The 21832-nt window shown below is 33.3% G+C and overlaps 1 protein-coding gene and 1 pseudogene across 2 annotated transcripts in view; one reads left to right on the top strand and one right to left on the bottom strand.

The window, feature by feature from the left end:
* LOC114177288 (Pentatricopeptide repeat (PPR) superfamily protein) overlaps window positions 1-2028 on the bottom strand; it is a 2993-nt gene extending 965 nt beyond the window's left edge. The window contains exon 1 of the mRNA XM_028062567.2: window positions 1-2028. This exon is cut by the window's left edge and continues 965 nt beyond it. Within this exon, the coding sequence (XP_027918368.2) occupies window positions 1-1843 (1843 nt within the window). The 5' untranslated portion in view covers window positions 1844-2028.
* A 7154-nt stretch (window positions 2029-9182) lies between these two features.
* LOC114178693 (uncharacterized) lies at window positions 9183-18162 on the top strand (annotated as a pseudogene). The gene is made up of 6 exons (XR_014993766.1): window positions 9183-9684; window positions 9897-12975; window positions 16145-16315; window positions 16916-17307; window positions 17397-17546; window positions 17852-18162. The product of XR_014993766.1 is annotated as an uncharacterized LOC114178693 (transcript).
* The last annotated feature ends 3670 nt before the right edge of the window (window positions 18163-21832 follow it).

The raw sequence follows: 21832 nt of genomic DNA on the forward strand, positions 1-21832 counted from the left end.
CTAGCGTTTGATAAATTTTCTCAGTAAGAGGATGTGACCTATCTGCAGAGAGAAAGTTGTGCTTTTGTCCTTTTAAGGTTACCCAACTGGATCCTGGTTGTTTCACAACTCCATTATGTTTCATTCTTTTACGTATCAAAGCTGCTTCAGCCCATCTGCTCGAAGAAGCATACAAGTTTGAGAGCAATACATACGCAGCACTACAATCAGGTTCCATTTCAAATATCCGATTTGCAGCTCTTTCAGCTACATCTATATTAGAGTGTTTCCTGCATGCACTCAGTAAAGCCAACCATACCATAGAATTTGCTTTCATTGGCATGCTCATCACCAGTGCTTCTGCTTCCTCAAGCTCTCCACACCGGCCAAGCACATCCACCATGCTTGTGTAGTGCTCAATCGTTAGTGTAACTGACCTTTCCTGGCCAAAGTATCTGAAGATGCACCTTGCTTTCTGTAACATACCAGAGCGACTACAGGCAGAAAGCAAACCGGTTAATGTGACTCCATTTGGATCAACTCTTTGACGCAGCATTTGATTAAAGAATGCTAGAACCCACATGCCACATCCATGCTGTGCACAACCAACAATGACGGTGTTCCACGAGACAACACTCTTTTCATTAATCCCCTTAAACACAGAAACTGCATCACTGACATAACCACATTTACTATACATAACAACTAGAGAACCTCCCACATATCCACCACTTTCCAAACCCATCTTAACCACCTCGGCATGGATCACTTTCCCCCTCTCAAGATCCTCCAATCCACAACAAGAATTCAGAGCACTGGTGAAGGAAGACTCATTGGGAATCACACCAATTCTCATCATTTGTCTAAACACCTCTAACGCCTCTGGATGCTTATCATTGAAACCATACCCCGTCAATAGTGCTGTGCAAACCACCACATTCTTACAAAGTGCCTCACCAAAAACCCAACACGCAGATTCCATCTGTTTGCAACAACTATAAAACGTAACCAGAGAAGAAGATACAAATTCATCAAAACGCCAGTCACCCAGCTTGAGAGCAGAGCAATGAATTTGAATCCCCACGTGAAAAGCCAGTATCTTAGCAGCAGCAGACAACCCACAAACCAAGCCAACAGAAGATGGACAGACACCAGAAGCCACCATGTCGCGAAAAACAACCAATGCTTGTTCACTCTCCCCATTGTGATCAAGCCCAGAAATGATACAACTCCAAGAAATATCATCCTTAGAAGGCATTTGGCGGAACAAGCGCAAAGCATCATGAACTCTACCATTACCACAATACCCATGAATCATTGCATTCCACGAAGCCACATCCCTGTCCAAAGGGTCCATTGACCAGAACAAGGCTTCAGCCTCCTCGACAACTCCCAAGCGAAGTAACCCATCGACGAGGGTGGTCCACGACACAACGGTTCGGTGGGGCATTTCGTCGAACAACTTCCTGGCGGTGACCATATCGCCGCAATGGAGACACCCCTTAATCATGGCGTTCCAGGAAACGACGTCCTTGAAGGGAATTTGACGAAAGAGGTCGATAGCTTCGCGGAGTCTGTGGTTGCTAGCGTAAGCATGGAGCATTATGGTGTAGAGGGAAACATGGGGGGAAGGGATTTGATCGAAAAAGGCACGAGCTTGGTCTAAAGTTCGATTATTTAGGTAGTGGAAGAGTGTATGCTTGTGCGATTTGATGATGGTGAAAGGATTTGAGGAAATCGATGAAGTAGAAGCAAAACCATTGGTGGCATTGGTGATTGAAAAGAATCTCCAGTTTCGAATCGCAATGCATGAAAACGTGGTGGAATGAAAAATGGACTTGGGTGAAGAACCGAAAAGAAGCATTGGAAGCAGGGATACTTCTGTGAATTAAACTTTGAACAATTGACTTATACAACACAATAGAATGAAGTATGTGAAAGGAAGAATCATAGAACATGATTTTGGAGTATGCTATGAACAAAGTCTATTCCAAAATGTTTTCATCTAGAAGTTCTTAATGGGATTGGATAAAAGTTCAATGTTGACGTTGACGTCAAAGAACATGATATCGGATGCAAGAAGTGGAAACAAACCAAATGTCGATCACTTGAAAGTTTTGTCCATATCCCTATAGTTCCCGAAAACATCAAATTTCCTTTTATTCTTCGATGCTTTTGAATAGAAAATAAATAATTTAAATTTAAATAATGCAATTATATGGCGTAGAAAAATAAAAATAATCTAAACCGAGATTAGAAGAATCTTTATAACATTCTCACTAACACTCTTTATATATCTATAAAAATATATATCTATAACAATATATAAAGAAAATTCTCTTTTTGTGTCCACATTTCAAAATACCAATTTTATCCTTTAAATATAATAATTTATTAAATTTTTAAAAATAGACAGTTACTTAATTTTAATTTATATATTAACTTAATAACATTACAATATTATCACCTACTAATATAATAACACACATATTTAAAAAATATATACGTACAAACACGATAATGCCTGTTTTTACGCTAATATATATATATATATATATATATATATATATATGATTGATTGGAATTTTATTGGTTACGTTTAGTTTTACCATTGAGAATTTTTTAAATTTAAGATAATTTGAATTGTTCTTTGTATACACTTTCTCTACTTTTTGGATGAATAATTTTAAAATTTGTAATATATATATATATATATATATATATATATATATATATATATATATATATATATATATATATATATATATTTAAAAATGTTATAAAATAAAGCAATAAAGCGAATAACATATAGAATAATAGATAGAGAAGAAAATAAACAATAAAGGATGAGAGAATATGGAGCAACTCAGGAGTGTATTATTATTGATAGGAAGAATCCTATTTATAGATACAACATGTAATCCATAAAGGAAACAAATCAACTTAGTTAATACAATACAAATATTTACATAAAGAGTAATGTATTATATGAGTATCAATCATATGAATAGATGTATCAAATCAATGGACAATCATTAATTCATAACATTCTCCCTTGATGTCCATTGATATAAAGAGAATGTGCCTCATTAAAACCTTACTAGGAAAAATCCTTTGGGATAAAAAACCTAGTGAAGAAAAAAAGAGTACAACATTATGTATTCTTTAATACAATATTGTTCATCACATATTCTATTTCTCCCCCTCCCCTCATATAAACTTACATCATTAAGGTGACGGAGTCCGAACTTGTGAGTCATTTGCTCAAAAGTTCTTGTTGGCAAAAACTTTACAAATAGACCTGTATATTTTCAGATGAATGAATTTTTGGAAATCTATATCATCCTTTCAATTGAACCAATTGAACAATACACTATTGTCTTCATATATGGTTGTTGATTCCATCTTTGTCGGGGATAGTCACAAGTTTCTTGCACATGTTGAATTATAGACCTTAACCAAACATATTCACAACTTTTCTCGTAATTTTGTATGATTAGACGATGTTGCTACTATGGTTTGTTTCATATACCATCATGAAACCATTATGCTACCACATGTGAACAAACATCTTGTTGTGATCAACCATTGTGACATTGTGAGAATATGTAAAATAACATGCATATATATAACCCATTAGGTCTGATTCTGAATCATTTGGATGAAATAATCTCATATTCGTAGTACCCTTAAGGTAATGAAACATATGTTTTACTCCAAATCATTTTCTTTTTGTAGTTGAAGAAATATATCTTGCTTAACAAATTTACAGCAAATGCAATATCATCGAGTATAATTAGCAAGATACATTAGTGTTTCTATGACACTAAGATATTGTGCTTCTGGACCAAGAAGATCTTCATCATTTTCTTGAGGTCTAAGAAGAGCATTTATCAACATCTAACGACCTCACAACTATTAGAGTGCATAATGAATGTGACTTGTCCATTTAGAACATTTTACACACCTTAATTATATAAGCCTCTTGATGCATAAAAACATCTTTGTTTAAATACTCAATTTGTAATCTAAAAAAAAAAATTGTCTTTTCAAGATCCTTAATCTCAAATCTTTTCTTTAAGCAATCAATTGCCTTTGTAAGCTCATTAGAAGTTTCAACGATATTTATGTCATTTACATAAACAATAATTATGGAAAATTCATTCTCGGATTTTTTCATATAAATACAAGGAAAAATATGGTCATTTTTATACCCTTCCTTTAACAAGTACTCACTAAGACGATTATACCACATACGTCTTGATTGTTTCAATCCATAAAGATACTTATTCAATTTTACTGAATAATCCTCTTTAAAATTTGCATTGTTAGGCAAATAAAATCCTTCAGGGATTTTCATATAAATATGATTCTCAAAAGAATCGTACGAATAGGTTGTAACATAATCCATTAGATGTAAATGCAAACCTTGTTATGCAATTAGGATAATCGAATATTGCAATGTTGTTGCATCTAATAATAGTGAATATGTTTTTTCACAAATCAATACAAGGTTTTGTGAACAACCTTGAACAACTAATTGTGCTTTGTATTTCATCATTCTTTATTTGATTTTTGCGCAAAAATCCATATGTACCCAACAGGTTTCACACCTTCAGGTGTGCGAACTATAGGTCCAAAAATCTTTCATTTAGCAAGCGATTATGCTTCTTTGCATATTTTCATTTTGGCCAATCATGTCTTTGTCGACAATCTTCAATGATCATTAGTTATTGATGCTCATTGTCATTCATAGCATTCATCATTATATTATATGTAAAAGTTTCATCAATGTTGACTTTATTTTGGTTCCATATTATATGATTCATGACATAATTTATTGAGATCTCATCATTTTCAACCATTTCAGGTACTTGAGGTTCTTCTGGAACCGAATCATTAATTATGTCAAATGAATCTTTTTGGGATTTCAACCTTTTCGATTAGGTCATTTTACATATTAACTCCCTTTCTCATTCAAGAGTTTTTATCTTTGGAACCAATAGGTCTACCACGCTTCAAACGTGTCCACATGAGTTTTTCAATCTTTTTTTTTCGCATCATAATGACTGATCATGTCAAACAAGACAATCATTTTGATTTGTAAATTTCTAGTTTACCATGACATGCATTTCAATTGTACTAATAAACTTGTAGTACAAACTATAAGAGAGTGTTGATAATTTCTCCAATACACTTTCTTTTTCAACTTAATCATAGAGATATAAAGATATTTCATATCTTTTTCATTGTTTGTCTCAATATAATATCCATTTAGACAAATATCATTGAAACTTAATAAGTTTCTATTCAACTTCTTGGTAGAAGTATAATAGCTCTTCTAGAGTCTTCAAATATATTTGTAATACTATAAATAATACTAACATCGATGTCTCACATTATCAAACAAGAGAAAAATTTATTACTCTTGAGAATTGTATAAGTTGTTGCACTATCAATAAGCACATATCTTTGCGGTACTAGTGCAAACATTCGTTTTTCATATAAATGTAAATATCAATATGAGATTTTTTATATTTTAACACTCTCATAATCAATGAGGTGATCAAAATGCTTCCATTTGCTTTAGCGAAGAAAATAACAATGTCAAGATGAGTAACATTCATATGGCCATAATCAGAATCACCATCTTCATAAGCAAAGTGTGTTTTCATGTTTTTCTCATCATTTGTAAGATGCTTTGGTGTACAATAAGTACAACTCAAATGACCTTTACCACCGTAATGACAATATATACTTTCATCTTTTTGCAATATTTTCACATTTTCCTTTTTCTTTTTTCACATTATCGTGCCACTTCTGGTAATAAAACGTGTCTTTGAAATTTTCTTTATAACCATGTCCAAAATCAAGATCATGATCACGATCATGAAAATATAAATCAAATGTTGTTACATTCACTTCTGGGAATGGAGTAGAACCAATTTGGACAAGTTTCATGATTTTCTATCAAACGCTCATTGCTTTGCTCAGCCATACAAAGGCATGAAATAAATTCATAATATTGATTGTTGCATTCACTTTTGGGAATGAAGCAGATTAGGCGGATCTCATGATTTTTCATCAAAAGCTTTATTGCTTTGTCCAGCCAGCCATACATAGGCATGAAATAAATTCATAATATTTGTGAATCCTTTCTCACAATATTTTTTTCGCATGAGCAAATTAGTTGCTTAGATGCTTTATTTCTTTATTTAATGGTATCCCAATATCCATTGCATCTAAATGTATTTCAACATTTAAAATCCATTATAAGGAATTCTTCCTTGCAATATCAAAGGTCACAAATCCAAATTTGGCAAGATTTTTGGTTTTTAGAACTAACACATAAAATAATGATATTAATAATAATAATAATAATAATAATAATATAATCAAAATAATAATATTAATAATAATAACGGTCAAAATAAAATTAAATAATAAGACGGAGATGAAAATTGATAAAGTCAAACAATTCTTATCACAAGAGGAAGAATATAAGGTAAAATTATAAATTAAGAAAAGATTAGAAAGAGCCTGGATTGAGACACGCAGAGCACTATCGTTAGAGAGAAACAACTTCTACTAGTCCTCAATTGGTTCTAGTCCTCAATTGGTTGGAGCATCGTGCTGATAACGTGTTATAAAATAAAGCAATAAAGCGAATAATATAGAATAGAGAATAATAGATAATAGAGAAAAGAATAAACAATAGAGAATGAGAGAATAGGGAGCAACTCATATTCATAGGAAGAGTCTTATTTATAGATACAACATGTAATCCATAAAGGAAACAAAATCAACTTAGTTAATATAAATATTTACATAAAGAATAATGAATCATATGATTTAATGGATCATATGAGTAAATGTATAATCTTTAATTCATAACAAAAATTTGTTTTTTTTTTAACATAACAAGTTAGTTAAAATTACATCTTTAAAGTGAGAGGAAAGAGTATTTCGGTTTTTAAATATTTACTTATAGGATAAAAATAAAATTGTTACGCTTTTAAGAAATTAAAATATATTATAATTCTTTTAAAATTTTGATAAAATTAAATTTTAAGAGAATTATAATATATTTTAAAACAAATTACGGCTGAAAATTTCAATTCAATTACTTCTCGTTTAATTAAAATTACCCATTTTAATTATGTAGGACTAGAATTACCAATATTATTTCAAGTAAGTTGAAATTATTCAAGTATTAAAAAGGAAAATAGAATAAATAATTGATTTAGTTTTTAAATGTGTGTTGTGTTGTCGTAACAAAAAAAAAATTAGTAGGTGAATATGTAAAAAAGTGTACTGCAAAGATTTTTGAATTTAATTTGTTCTTATAATATAATTTTAGGATTACTTTAGTAATAAATTAGGAATTATTTTATCATGACATTATTATATTAAACATCACATTAAATATTTAAACTCTTTAAAAATATAAATTAGCGTTATGATAAAAAAACAAGAAAATAATCTAAAAAAAAAACTTGGTTAAAAATTATAAGCTTAAATACCTTTTTCATCCTCATTTTCATACTGTTTGTTGCGGATGATTCTCATTTTGAGAGAATATTTAAAATGATCATCATTCTTAACGAATGTTTAGAATGATCCTCATTTTCGCAATTCATGTTTTATTTGATCATTTACTGTGACGCCGTTTAAATCAGTACAATCTGGGGAATTAGGGCTTGAGTTGATTGCATTCGCGCTCTTCATCCTTGGAGACTATTTCTTCATCTTCGTCTTTCTTGAGCTCGAATTTACAGAAGAAGCAGCTAATACTTGTCATTTCATCTTGTCATTTCATCGTTGGATTGCAGTCACGCTCTTCATTTCAATTCTCCAGTTAATAATATTAACGAAGTAAGAAGTAAGTGGGTTTAGGATTCTCTGGGTTGTGTTTGCTCGTGGGTTAGGGTTTTCGTAATTCTATTTTGGGATTTGTTTGTATTTGGATTGTTGTGATGTTCTGCATGGTTTCTAAATTACCACACATAACACACAATGTAATACAAACAGTGTCACATGTACAGTGCTCCGTTACTGATGTAAAGACAGTGCTCCGTTACTGATGTAAACAACTTCACATAGAATGACCAAATAAAATAACGAATTGCGAAAATGAGGATCATTTTACCCATTTGGTAAAAATGATGACCATTTTAAACATTGTGTCAAAATAATGATCATCCGCAACATAAGAACGAAAAAGTATTTAAGCCAAAATTATATTTCTTTAATTTTTTTTATCTACATTATTTTAAATTGAAAAAAAAAACGAATCAAGTTGCTTAATATATTATATATTTCGGATCGATTAACAACTAGTAAGTATATATATGAGAATCTATTTTTGAAGGTTAACTTTTTACTGTATTTTATTCATAATATATTTATATTCATTAAGATATAATAACAAATTATATTATAACTTTTAAGTATAAAATTATGTAATTTATTTATTAATATTAAATAAGCAAAAATTAAGAATATAATAATAATTATACCAAAATCAGTGCATCTTTTATTTTAATTTTTTTATCATAAAATATTTAGCAAATTTTAAAAAGATATTTAATTTTTTTTTTCTTTAAATTGTTTTTAACCACTTTACCATTGTTACTGGAAGAAATCTATCCAAAAATTAATAAATATTAATTTAAATTTAAAAAAAAAATATTTCTTTCCTTAGGCTTTGTGTGGATTCAATATTAGATTTGAGAAAACGCGAAAAAAAAGAGAATGAAAATTAATGCTATTTAGATTGAAAAATAATATAAAGAAAAGAATAAAAAGTTTGTAATTGATTTATTTATGTAATAAAATAATAAAAGCTGTAAACTATTTTAATATGAAAAATAATTTTAAAATTAAATAGAAATATTAAAATAAAATTTAAATAAAGAATTATGTGAAGTGTTAATAAAATCATATATAAAATAATAAATTAAAACAGTTTTACAATATTGAAAAACACATTAATGAAATGTTAATAATTAATAAATAAATTATAAAAAATTTATATATATATATATATATATATATATATATATATATATTTCAATATATTAGATCTTATGCCGTTATCACCGTCGGATTCTACTATAAGAAAGTCACATCTACACCATTCCCCGAAAGCACAGTCTGCGTGCTTTCAGCTCCACCAATCAAAGGGAGACAGTTATTTAGGACTTTGATTGACTCAGATGTTCTTTCTGTGCACAAATACTCACTTCTACTCTTTCAATTGCAATCAATGGCTTCCTCAGTGTTTGTGAGCTTCCATCACGAAGACATCAACTTCATCACAGGGTGTGTTCTTGATCCTCTCAGAAATAGAGGCATCCACGTCTTTGTTAAAGGTGAATCCAAAACATTTGACCTATTTCAAGCCATTGAGCGCTCTCGCCTTTTCATTGTGGTCCTTTCGAAGAACTACGCTTCCTCAATTTGCTGTTTGCGTGAACTAGTGGCCATCATCAACGCCGTTGAATCTTCTCCAAAGTCTGTTCTCCCTATTTTTTACGGTGTCCATCACTCTGAGGTGCTAATTCAGAATGGATGTTATGGGAAAGCCTTTTCGAGACACGAAGAAAGATTCAGGGAACGTAAGGAGAGGATGGAAGAAGTGCAGAGATGGAGAGAAGCTCTCGCACGAGTGGCCGGTTTCATGGGTTTGTATATGAAAATTGTGTTAGTATTCCGCTCTTGCCTCCGTCATGCATCTTAATTTATTTTCTCTATGTTTCATCATTTCTTAGTCAGTCATGTTTATAATTTTTTGATGGAGTTACTACTTAAGAATTGAAAACTACTCTTTATTATCTTCTACTGTACAAGTAAATTCTGGTTTGCTTTTCTTGGGTGATGATTTTTACATTCTTCATTTTTCTCAATATTTTCAGGACAGGACATGGAAGTTTTGATTTTGTTCCATATGCAGAACATATTTTGGGTCGTGAATTTTTTACTCCTCAAAATGAAATAATAGACGACAGTAGATATGGAAATTTTGACGATATTGTTCAATATGAAGATGGAGATGAAGTTTCATACAAGGAGCTGCGAGGTTTGGTTAGGTTAAGGGATTTTATCAGCCTCGTGTTGACTTATCCAGTGAAATTAGAAGAGGACGGCGTATTAAGATCCTGGATTAATGCATTTCCTGAATGGAAAACTCAGTTATTTTTCACTGAACGTTATCCTGTGATTTACAAACCATGGAGTCTACTAACTGAGAAGGCACTGAGATGCATGAAAGGATTCATGCCTGTGGAAATAATGGCTGAAATAGAAAGTGGTGAGAGATCCATCTTCAACCGCGATAATGATGTAATACCAGAAGGCCTACTCCCCCTAATTGTTGATCTTGCAGTTAACCAACTAATTCAAACTTTGTTTTCTGGAGATTTCTGTGCGCGCTATATCAGATTGTTGACCAGAAACTCAGCTGAAAAAGAATCTGTAGTGAGCAAAATAGTTACAGCCTTGGAAGATAAACACAACGTGTTTGGAATTGGCAAAGATTTTCTTATGGCCGTATGGATCAATGCCTTGACAGGTGAGACTGATGCGGAGGTTCAAGTTCAAGAAGAAATCAATAAGATCATGGGAAGTATTTCTATGACAGAAGGTGATGACATGTTAACCACACTAGACACTGACGAGAAGAAGAGGAGGAATAGGCTGTTAGTGGTTGTAGTGGATGCAGATAGCAACAGGAAGCTGGACCTCCAAAAAGTGCAATTTCCAACTGGGATAGTGGTGTTGATAACAACTGAGTCTTCAACACAGGCGGTTATGGATGATGACTTCGGAATTGCATCCTCAATGGATTTGAATATTTGGACCCAGGATCACCTGTTGCCTTGGAAACTCTTCTATACCTATGTGGGAAGTTGTATCAGCTGTAGCACAGTGGGTTCATCAACGACTATTCAGAAAATAGCGGTGGAAATAGTCAAGAAAAGCCATGGTCATCTTCTTGCCATTGTCCTTGTGGCAAAACATCTTAGGTATGTGAAAGATGATAAATACTGGGAGCTTGTACTTGACAAATTAAGCAGTCCGAACCCTTTCTATGATTATCAAGATTGTGATCGAATTGGCATTAGCAGAGTCATGGTCAATGCATTTGTAAATATCATTTGGGAAGATATCGATGATGAACTAAAGTTTTACCTCCGACACAGTTTACCTGTTCCCAACATTAAAAATGGAGTGAGAGATGATATCTTGGTTTCTTATTGGGCTAATGTATTACGATACGCAGAAGAGCTTGGTGAATACAAAAGACAGTTACAATATTACATCGATGAGCTTCTAGACTGTTTTGTCTTGTTGAAAATTCAAAGTGGAGTCGTCTATTTGCCAATAGAAACCTATGATATAATTAAATCATTACGCAAATCAAAATCATTAGGATTGACGGAGCCACCTTGCATTGGACAATGGCAAAATCTTGTGCAGATACAATTGATTGACGATAAAATATGTGAACTACCCCAATCACCAGACTGCCCTAAACTCAAAGTGTTGTTGTTGCAGGGCAATGCTGATTTATTGGATATCCCTGATTCATTTTTCAACCACATGCCTCTACTTCAACACTTGGACATATCCTACACTAGTATAAGGGATTTGCCCCCTTCTCTCACAAAATTGATGCAACTTAAGAAATTATATCTTAAAGGTTGTGATCTCTTAATGGAAATATCCCCGCAAATTTTTCAGCTGAAGAATCTCGAAGAGCTTGATCTTGACGGGACTTTGATAACCCATTTGCCAAAAGACATTCGAGAATTGATCAACCTGCAACGCTTAGTCCTATGCTTTGATGCATACCATCGTGTACTTAGTCGTGGTAAAAAAGGCAAACAGATTTCTAACACAATGATAATTCCTCCTGGAGTGATATCAAATCTTACTCAGTTGAATTATCTAAGCCTTGACGTCGACCCTGAAGATGAGCAATGGAGCGAGAACGTCAATAGTGTCTTGGTGGAAATTTTGGGACTAGAGAAGTTGAAGACGGTGAGCATATATGTCCCAAAGGCTGATCTCTTGGAACTCATACCCGCCAAAAAATCTCTCGATTTCCGATTGGTTGTTGGTCATCACATGCGGCGTCTAATATCCCGTGTAACACCTGAACTAGAGACAAAATTCAAACATTTTGACTACAGCATGAAGTTTGTTAATGGTGTAAATATTCCCAATGGAGTAGACATGAATCTTGGACGCTTCAAAGCCTTGTACCTTGATCGACATATGACCATCAAGAGTCTCTCGGATTTCAATTTGAGCAACGTACGCGGGTTGAAAGTTTGCATATTGGCGGAATGTAATGAAATGGAAACAATTGTTGATGGAGGTAATTCACGTGATGAACCTGTTTCTCTAAAGCTGGAGTTCTTGAGTGTATTTTATATGAAGAATTTAAGAAGCATTTGCCAAGAGTGTAGTCCCTTTTCCTACCTAAAGCATATAGCATTACACACTTGCCCCATGTTAACTACTATCTTCACTTTACATACTTTCATCAGCATTCCCTTTTTGGAAGAGATTAATGTTGAAGACTGTCCAAAAGTAACCACCCTACTAAGTCATGACTCACCAAAACATAAACTAACGTTTTTCTTCCCCAAGTTAAGAGTGATATCGCTTCTTCATCTTCCCAACTTGGTCAATATTTTTAATGGCATGCGTGTTGAACATGTTTTAGAAGAAATGGTTTTTTATTGTTGTCCAAAGCTCCAAAGTATTTCCAGATCGGAGTTACCATGGAAATATTTGAAGTTCATCAAAGGAGAAAGCATGTGGTGGGAAGCATTGGAATGGAGTGTATCAGAGTGGGGTTCTGCTGGTCGACCCAAAGTTTTTGAGCAATTTTTTAAACCAATTAACGTGGAGGCTGATATGATGAACCCACCAGCTGCACATAAAGAGACTCAGTTAAATGAATATCGAGGTAGAATGTATGAGGTAATTTTTACTTATCCTCCTTTTTCAAATTTCATGATGTTGTAGATGTTGTAATCTTCCCAGACTCAGAACATCTTTATTGAAGCTCATTCATAGGGTTATAAGATTAGAGTTTCGATCTTACAAAATCTTCCCGTCGAAGTATGCTGATAAAATAAGAATTAACATCCAGGAATAAGACCAAGAGTTAAGTTGTGACATCCCATTTAAGTAGATTTAATTCTACCGAATAACCACGTCACATAGCTATATATATATATAAACAGGGAAAACAAAAGAAGTACATAGGAAAATCATTGTTACAGTCATCCATAAACATGTAAAAGTCTTAGGCAGAAACACAGTGCCTTAAACCACAATTTAAAAGCCAAAAGAAAGGATAGTTTTCAAAAGAGACATGTCCTAGGACAAGAGTTTTATAACAGCTCTAGGGCCAAAACGTCACTCCTAGGAGCCACAAGAAACAGGTCCAGCTATGCAACACCGCTGCCCCATCGGATCTACCACCAGGATTTGCCCCATCTGCTCCCAACAGGAGGTGATCATTGCAAAGAAAAGACAGTACAGGAACATACACAAAATGCAAGGGGTGAGCTAGTGCAAACGTCATTAATCATATTATAAAACACGTACAAGACAAAGTAGATTATTAACAATGAACTTATAAACATTCCAATAATGAGAGGGCATACAAATGCAAGTTCCTATGACTCGATATCCGGATCATACACTTGATATAGAATTCTAAAGGGAGTATGCACCTGTGCTGGTTTCTAAACTCTGCAGAGTCTAGACACAAGGGGTTATTACCCAACCACACCCAGGGTTAATCCTTTAATGTCTCGGGCCCAAACTGTCCCAAGACTAGGACCTCCTGCCACTCTCACCACATAAACCATTCTGCTCTACGTGAGCGTGAAGGTCTATTAGAGTTCAGGATACCTTCCTTTATCTAGACATCTCCTATATCAAGGTATACACTAGACATGCACTTATACATACATACATACATATATATATATATATATATATATATATATATATATATATATATATATATATCTCACTAGGAGTTTTCCCCTGAAACTCCCTCTCAACACATATCACATGCCTATCCATCATCCAAATTCAGTGCATTCAAACACTCAAGAATATCATGTTTTCGTGCTCATGCTCATCACATGCATAACAATATATCTTCCAACATTCAAGACATAAATCATACATAACAACGACTGTTTTCAGTTCCATTCAAGTACACATACCAAGCATGATCACATACTATGAACAAGGAAAGTAATTAACATAAGCATAGAGTAGCATCAGCTAACACAACAGCCCCTGTCACGAATTCTCGCCTAACCTGAAGATCCTCGCCCAGGCGTTTTCGCTCAGGCGACTCCTTCTCGCCTAGGCGAGGGTCCAACAGTGACCACTGCAAGAATTTCATCGAATTCTCGCCTAGGCGAGACTGTGCCTCGCTTAAAAATCATGCTTGTCGCCTAGGCGACCACTCAAGGTGAAATTCAGGGGTGAGTCCCTGCTATTCTCGCTTAGGCGAGGGTTACCCGCTTGGGCGAGATTAGCAGGTTTCTCACCTGCCAGTACATGCATTTTCTTATCTGATCGAACACACACCCAGCAACCAACTTCATACATCAAGCCACAAGATTCAAACACCAAAACACAAGATCAATTCAAAATAGGTAAAAACACTTAAGAAAACGATTTTCCTAGTTTCCCTTACCTTGCTCAGAGGCTAACCAAAACGAAGACAATCCTGAAACTAAGGGTTACTTCAGTTCCAAGGCCAAGGCAGTGAGCTGAAACATCAGGATTCGCGCAAGATGAAGTCAGGAAACTTTAACCCTAACTTGACTAGCATTTTTCAACAGTGGAGGAATGAAAAGAATGGACTAGAAGGCCTATTAGCTCAGCTTATCTGGAGAAGTATGAGTCTTGCTAGCTCCGAGACGGACAATTTTGTGCCCTAGCAGAGTTCCTAGCAGAAGAACAAGAGGGGGATAAGGAGACAGCTTCAGAAACGGAGACAAGTGAAAATGAGAAAGCAGAAAGGGTCTTGGGGTTCCCTTACTGGACTGGTCTTAGGCCCACGAATAGCTAGGCCCAAACAAAAAATAAAACTGAAATGGGGCTTACATAAGTCATAGGAAAAAATATATTTTCTATTTTGTAAATGTATATTTTTATCAAAAATCAAATAAAACAGTTTTTAAAGTGTAAGTTTTGCAATACCTTTATATTATAGTAAAAATTGCAAAAAGATATTTAAGAACAGTGAAATTCACAAAAATTAAATAAAACCTAATAGAATGATCCTCTAATAAAAAGTATTCAGATGGGTTGGTTTTTAATATATTCCTTGATTTGTTTCTGCTATTTAAGTGAGAGAACAAATTCATATAGGGGGATATCTTTCTCATCTTCGTAAAAACTTAATAGATTAAATATATCAATTTATTAGATTAACAGTATTGTCTCTTCTCAGATTAAATTGATTTTTACATTATGTAGCTATGTAATTATTAAGGATTGCTTTGTTACATATTAAAAAAAAGTGAATATGATAAAAACAAATAGTTATTATTTTTAATATTTAAAAAAATATAGTTAATATATGTTTGTTTAGCATCATAAATATAATTATTAAAAAGAATAATTAAATCCGTAAATTAAGTCTTAAGATTATTTTTCATGATAATAACTTATTTTTCATGACAATTTAAGAGAATAATTTATTTATTAAAGAATTTAAAAAGTTTTAAAGTAAAATAACTTATTTGTAAAAACTAAAAAAAAGGAAAATTTAAAAATTTAAAAAATATTTCAAATAATTAAAATAATAAAATTTAAAATTAATTAAAAAAAATAAAATTTTATAAGTTGTGAAATTTTACAAAAGTTGACTTAGTCTGTTCGGACTAAAAGTTGACCCATCAAGTTGTGGCCCATTTTTTGGCAAATTTTGTTTGTTTGAACTTAATCATGTTTAGAGATTTAACTAAATAAACAAGTCTATTAATATTTATCTTTCTACCCATCAAGCTACAACCTCCGGTATAAATCTACAATAATTAATTTTGCTACTGCAATCATACCCTCTGAACTACTTCTTTTGTATTTAATTACTTAAATATCTTTCTTTTAGGGAATTTCAAGTTCTACCGAGTTGATGACGAAGTTACATTTGGAAACACCTGCTTTGTCGTCTTCAAACCCAGTTTTATTATCGGGTAGTTCAGAAGGTGAAGCCCATAAGCGGAAAGCCGTTATTGAGCCAATAATAGTACAACCCTTGTCAAAAACGAAAATAAAGCAGGTTTGAGATGCCTTTTTTATGATTCCTGATTGATTGCTTTTTGTTTATCTTCGTGAACACTAGTTTTATATGAGTCGAGGACAAAAGAAAATTTAAATATTTTTTCTTGTGTTTTTGTTAGAAATTTAAGTTTGAGTTTAAGTTCGTTAAAAATAGAAAGTAAAATATTATATAAGAATAAAGACTCATAAATTTATTGTCTTAAAGTTTTAGGTTTAAAGTGATATCAATGTCTTATATGGTTGAACTTAAATTTCATTAGTATTGTATCTTTTTAGTAAAATCCTTCGGTAAACCTAAGAGTTTTAACATTTTTAACATTCTTGTATACATGTTACTATTCACGATAGTTTTAATATTAATTTTCGGATTTACAAATTACTGAACGCAAACCAAACCAATTATATATTTATTTATTATTAACTATTATGCATTGAGTTTAATGATAAATGATATATACAATTAATCTAAACCGATGAAAATTTAATAGTGGAGATTTTATTTCAGTTTTCATCCAAATCCATGCATGAATACCTCTACTATGAATCAATCCAATTAAGGTTCAGATTGGTTTGGATTTTAATATTTATTAAGATACAGCTTAATGACGCTCATGATGATGGCTACAACTGGAGGAAGTATGGAATGAAACATGGTAAGCTTAGTGACAGTGACTCTTCTCGAAATTATTACAAATGCACACATCCAAGTTGTCCTGTTAAGAAAAAGCTGGTGCTATCTCACGAGGGTCATGTAACTGAAATTATTTACAAAGGAAAGCACAACCATGAACGTAAGACCACCAAAGGCACCCTAACATCAACTGAGAATTCAGATAGGTTGAAAGAAAAGATGAGTTCTCACTCGCTGTCCCAGATGGATCTAGAATCTAGTGAGGATGGACATGGTTCTGTAATAACTTACATTGAGGAAGTAGGTGGTCATGAAACTAAAGTGGATGAGAAAAATGATGAACCTGATCCCAAGAGGAGGTAAGGGTTTAGTTCATATATATAAACCTGTTCGTGGTGGGACAATTATTTGACCTTATGTGATTTTGTAAAGTTTTATTATTTGGCAGAAACACAGAAGCCAGACTCCAGGATCCAGTTGATCCAGTTGCAGAGCCTAGAATCATTGTGCACACAAGAAGTGAAGTGTCCGTCTTGGATGATGGATATAGATGGCGCAAATATGGGCAGAAACCTATCAAAGGCAACCCGTATCCAAGGTGATTTTGCTTTTCCTCCACATTCGATTGCTTATCATTTCCAATTTCAAGAAACTGTGAGGTTGATAAGGAGAGGTATATAACACCAATAAGACTTGACTACAATCACATAAAAAATTGATACCACTCTTAACTCAAAATTTTAAGACAATAGATTTATGAACTTTTATTCTTATATAATGTTTTACTTTCTCATTTCTAACCAATGTGAGACTTAAACTCTATTAGATTCCTAACAAAAACTTTGGTTCTGTGATGCTTAATTATTTTTCATACTGAGTTATGCATGGTTTTATGATACATAGGAGTTATTACAGGTGCACGACCCGAGGTTGCAACGTTCGGAAGTATGTGGAGAGGGCTTCAACGGATCCTAATGAGATAATAACAACATATGAAGGAAGACATAATCATGATGCAGCAGCAGCTGAGACTAATAGTCAACACTTGCCAACAGTAGTTCATCACAGATGAGAAGCATAGTTTCAGCAATAATGATGCGTAATGGGGAAAAGTAAAATATTCCCTTCCTTAAATGGATTTATATGTTTTTAAAATGGCTTTCAATTTGTATATTTATCTAAGACTTAAATATTAATTTGTTATTTTCCTTGAATTTATTCCTTCTAATGTTTTTCTTTTCTCTAATTTGGTTTTAATTTTCTTTAATTTGATTTTTTAAGGTGGTTTAAATAATTAACACACAATAAATTGTTTGCTTTTTTTTCTTATATTTTTAATTTTAAGAAAGTATTCAGATGTGTGGTCAATGTTTTATATCTAATTTATTTTCTATATTTGTTATTTTTATTTAATTTAGTTTCATTTTTTTAATTTTGTTTCTTTTTAAATTAAATTGAAAATAAATATTATTTTAATATTTTTATTATTAAATATTTTTATTAGTATGAAAATTTTAACGATAAGATTAACATCTGATTTAAAATTTTAATAAATAAAAAATCACATCAAGTAATCATGTTAGTCCTTATACTTAAAATTTTAAATCAATAATGTGACTCTTCACTTTTAAAAATTTTGTTCTAATTTAAAATATTTATTACAAATGTGAATTTTAATAAAAATATCAGTATAATATTTATATAAAAATTAAATTTGGTTTTAATTTGAAGAGAGAAAAAATTGTTAAAAGTTTTAAAAGAAGTTGTGATTAAATTAAACAAAAATGATAAATATAGAGTAGATTGAATATAAAACATTGATTATTTTGGTCAAAGCACTAAATTAGACGTGTGAAATGATGAAAACCCAAAAAAAAAGTTGTTCAAAGATTGACACGTACCAAAGTACAATTTTTCTTTTATATATATATATATGTAATAGATAAAGAGTCCGACAGAAAGGTTGTTGCTAAGAGTCCTTCACAACTTGCAAATAACAAGATAATTTAAACTATTATATATGATGGGAAGTCCAATATGTTAGATATTGTTTATACATGATAATCAAGATTATAGAGAATGTAAGGCCCCATTTTATTTTCTGCCCTAAAGTTGGTGAGCTGCCCTTGTAAGTGGGCCTAAGGTCGGCCCAACGTATAAAGTCCTTAGGTCTGCCCTAATTCCACACTCACTCTCACCATTGCAGAAACTCAGCAGTCGTCACCTTCTCCTTCTGCACTAGAGCTCTGCTAGGGTTCCTCCCCAAGTCTCTCGAGCTAGCTCCGAATCAGTTTCTACTCCACGTAAGTACCCCCTCTAGATCATCAGAGTACCTTTTTTTTACTTACCCTTGTATTTTCGCAGTTAGGGTTTGGTACTAATCTGCCCTGGTTCCGTGTACCTTCTGTTTTCAGCTCCTTAGTACGTTTTAGGGCTGCTGTACTCCTTGGTTACGCGTCGAACGTCCTGTACGAACCCATTTCCAGGTACGGGAAGTTAGGGTTCAAGTTTTTTATGTTGTTTTGGTCGTTCTTGAGTTAGTTACTGATTTTATGAATGAATGCTTCAATTTGATGTGTGAGGATGCCTTGTATGCTTGGTTGGTTCGAAAAACATGGCTGTTGCAGGTGAAACAGTGGCGAGACCTGTAAATCTCGCCCAAGCGAGCCAGTCTCGCCTAGGCGAGACAATCAGGGATTCGCCCAAACTCCTTTTACGCGAGAGGTCGCCCAGGCGACCCGCTCAAGATTTTGAGCGAGCAGGCAACTCGCCCAGGCGAGAGGGGTCTCGCCTAAGCTAGATCCCGCGTTGCTCATGCCCCTGATCTTGTGCCCTCGCCTAGACGGAGGGGGAACTCACCTGAGCGAGACTGTCTCGCTTGAGCTAGACCACTCAGCCTAAGCGAGGTGCTGGGCGAGACAATGTTGTGTTTGGATGTCTATTGGTTCCTGAATGATCTGTTTTGGTTGAGTATGATTGTATGATGAGTGATATGTATATAATGGAGCGTGAAGTATATTTGGCATGGTTCATGAATTGTAGATGATGGGTTGGTATGAGAATTGGCATGTGAATTAAATGAGACGGATAATATTAAAGTGGCATGATAACATGCTGAGTTGGATCTTATTTACATGGATAAACTATGAGGTGTTGGAATGAGTGGGGCCTGGATCACGAAAGGCATTGGCTTCAAAGGTTGGTACGAGTGATGTATATCTATGCGTGGTAATTATTATTTTGGTTATGTGAATGAGGTCGATCTGTGTCAGTGCATAATTCCTTGGGGTCTCTAAGTGAGACTTTCAGGGTTGCGCTTCAGTGGTCGGGACGTAATTCCATGGCTCCTGTTAGTGGGTGTCCATGGTGGTGCCCCATCTGTATAACTAGGTAAGGATTCAAGGTAAGGACTGCATCCTGACACTCTAAGGGGTCGGTTAGTCTCACTTAGAGCGGATTGACTCCTGTGGTGAGAGTAGCAGGAGGCCTGAAATTCATTAAGGGCTAACCTTGTGGTGAGGGAGATTTGATTCATCATAACACTTGTAATACATAGCTCGGAGATGAGCAGCTCAGGGTCGAGCAGGGGTATCCACCACAAGTGCAAGCATCCGCTGAATCCGACTAAGTTGTACGTATCTGGATGAGTCGAGTCGAGTCATAGTGTATTGAATGAAGAGTCATGACATGCTTGGTTGCTATATGGATATGGGATGATGATAATGTATTTGACTGTATGATGAATATGTGTTGGCTCTAGCTTGCCCGTTTTGTTGCATGGTTGCATTGTATGTGGCTGTTCTTCCTTGCGATGATCATCAATTTGATTGGTGGGAGCAGATGGGTGAAGTTCTCGTGGTCAACAAGGGAATGGTGATTCCGCTGCTTAGCCACCTGGGCTGGAGTTTTCTTCACGTTTTCTTTAGGGCTATGGCTCATGTATCTCTTTATGCATTTCTACTCTACACTCTTTGTTAGACTTGTATTCAGTCTTCCTTTGACATCTTGGTGTGCCCGGTTTGTAGGGGTTATGTTTAGGACCCCAGGACTACGCTACATTGTTATCCCTGTGTGATGTTTCCTTTAATTTTACGCATTAAATTAAATGGGGCGTTACAGAGAATAATTCAATGTCTGTTTTTATGTTTGACACAATTTATTTCTCGGTTCTCTTAAAAGAATATAGCGTCGCTTTACCCCAAACAAAAAAAAAGGAGAATTGTTCCAACATTTGGTGAACAAGAATTCTTAAAAAGGGGATTACTAAGGTTTTCTTTTTCTTTTTTACAATAATTTAGCAATCAAACACTACTAAAAAACCTAATATTTCTTGTTAATTTTGTTTTAAATTTTTTTTCGTAAGAAGTACTTATAAATTTTGTTGTGAAAAAAAGTTTGCAAGAAATTACTACCAATTTTCTTGTAAAATATTTTGTATAAAACACTTTTCACAACAAATTTTGTAGGAAATACTTATAAATTTTATAATTTTGTAGAAAATAATTACCAACAAAGGAATTATCTGTCAATTAAAATTTTTAGAAAAAATGACAGAAAAAAGTATTTTCTTGCAAATTATTTTAATAAATTTACAAGAAAAATCTCATGTAATATGAGAATTTTTAGTAATGAAACTCAAATAAAATATATATTATATATTGATGTCGAATTATTTATTTATAAATCTAAATAATGATGAATTAATTATTTTGGTTGATGGTAGGAGTGAATGGTCTACTGTATTCAACAAAGTAATCGAGAAAGTCATTCATAAAACATACAAGATTTATACAACAACTTGAGTGAAGTATTAAATTGAATATTAGTCAAACATTAGTTATATGGAGTGTTTGTGGCCATTTATTTTATAATATTTTATTCTCT

Source organism: Vigna unguiculata, chromosome 3 (assembly GCF_037176805.1).
Source record: "Vigna unguiculata cultivar grain cowpea cultivar isolate G323 ecotype 2 chromosome 3, ASM3717680v1, whole genome shotgun sequence".
Lineage (NCBI taxonomy): Eukaryota > Viridiplantae > Streptophyta > Magnoliopsida > Fabales > Fabaceae > Vigna > Vigna unguiculata.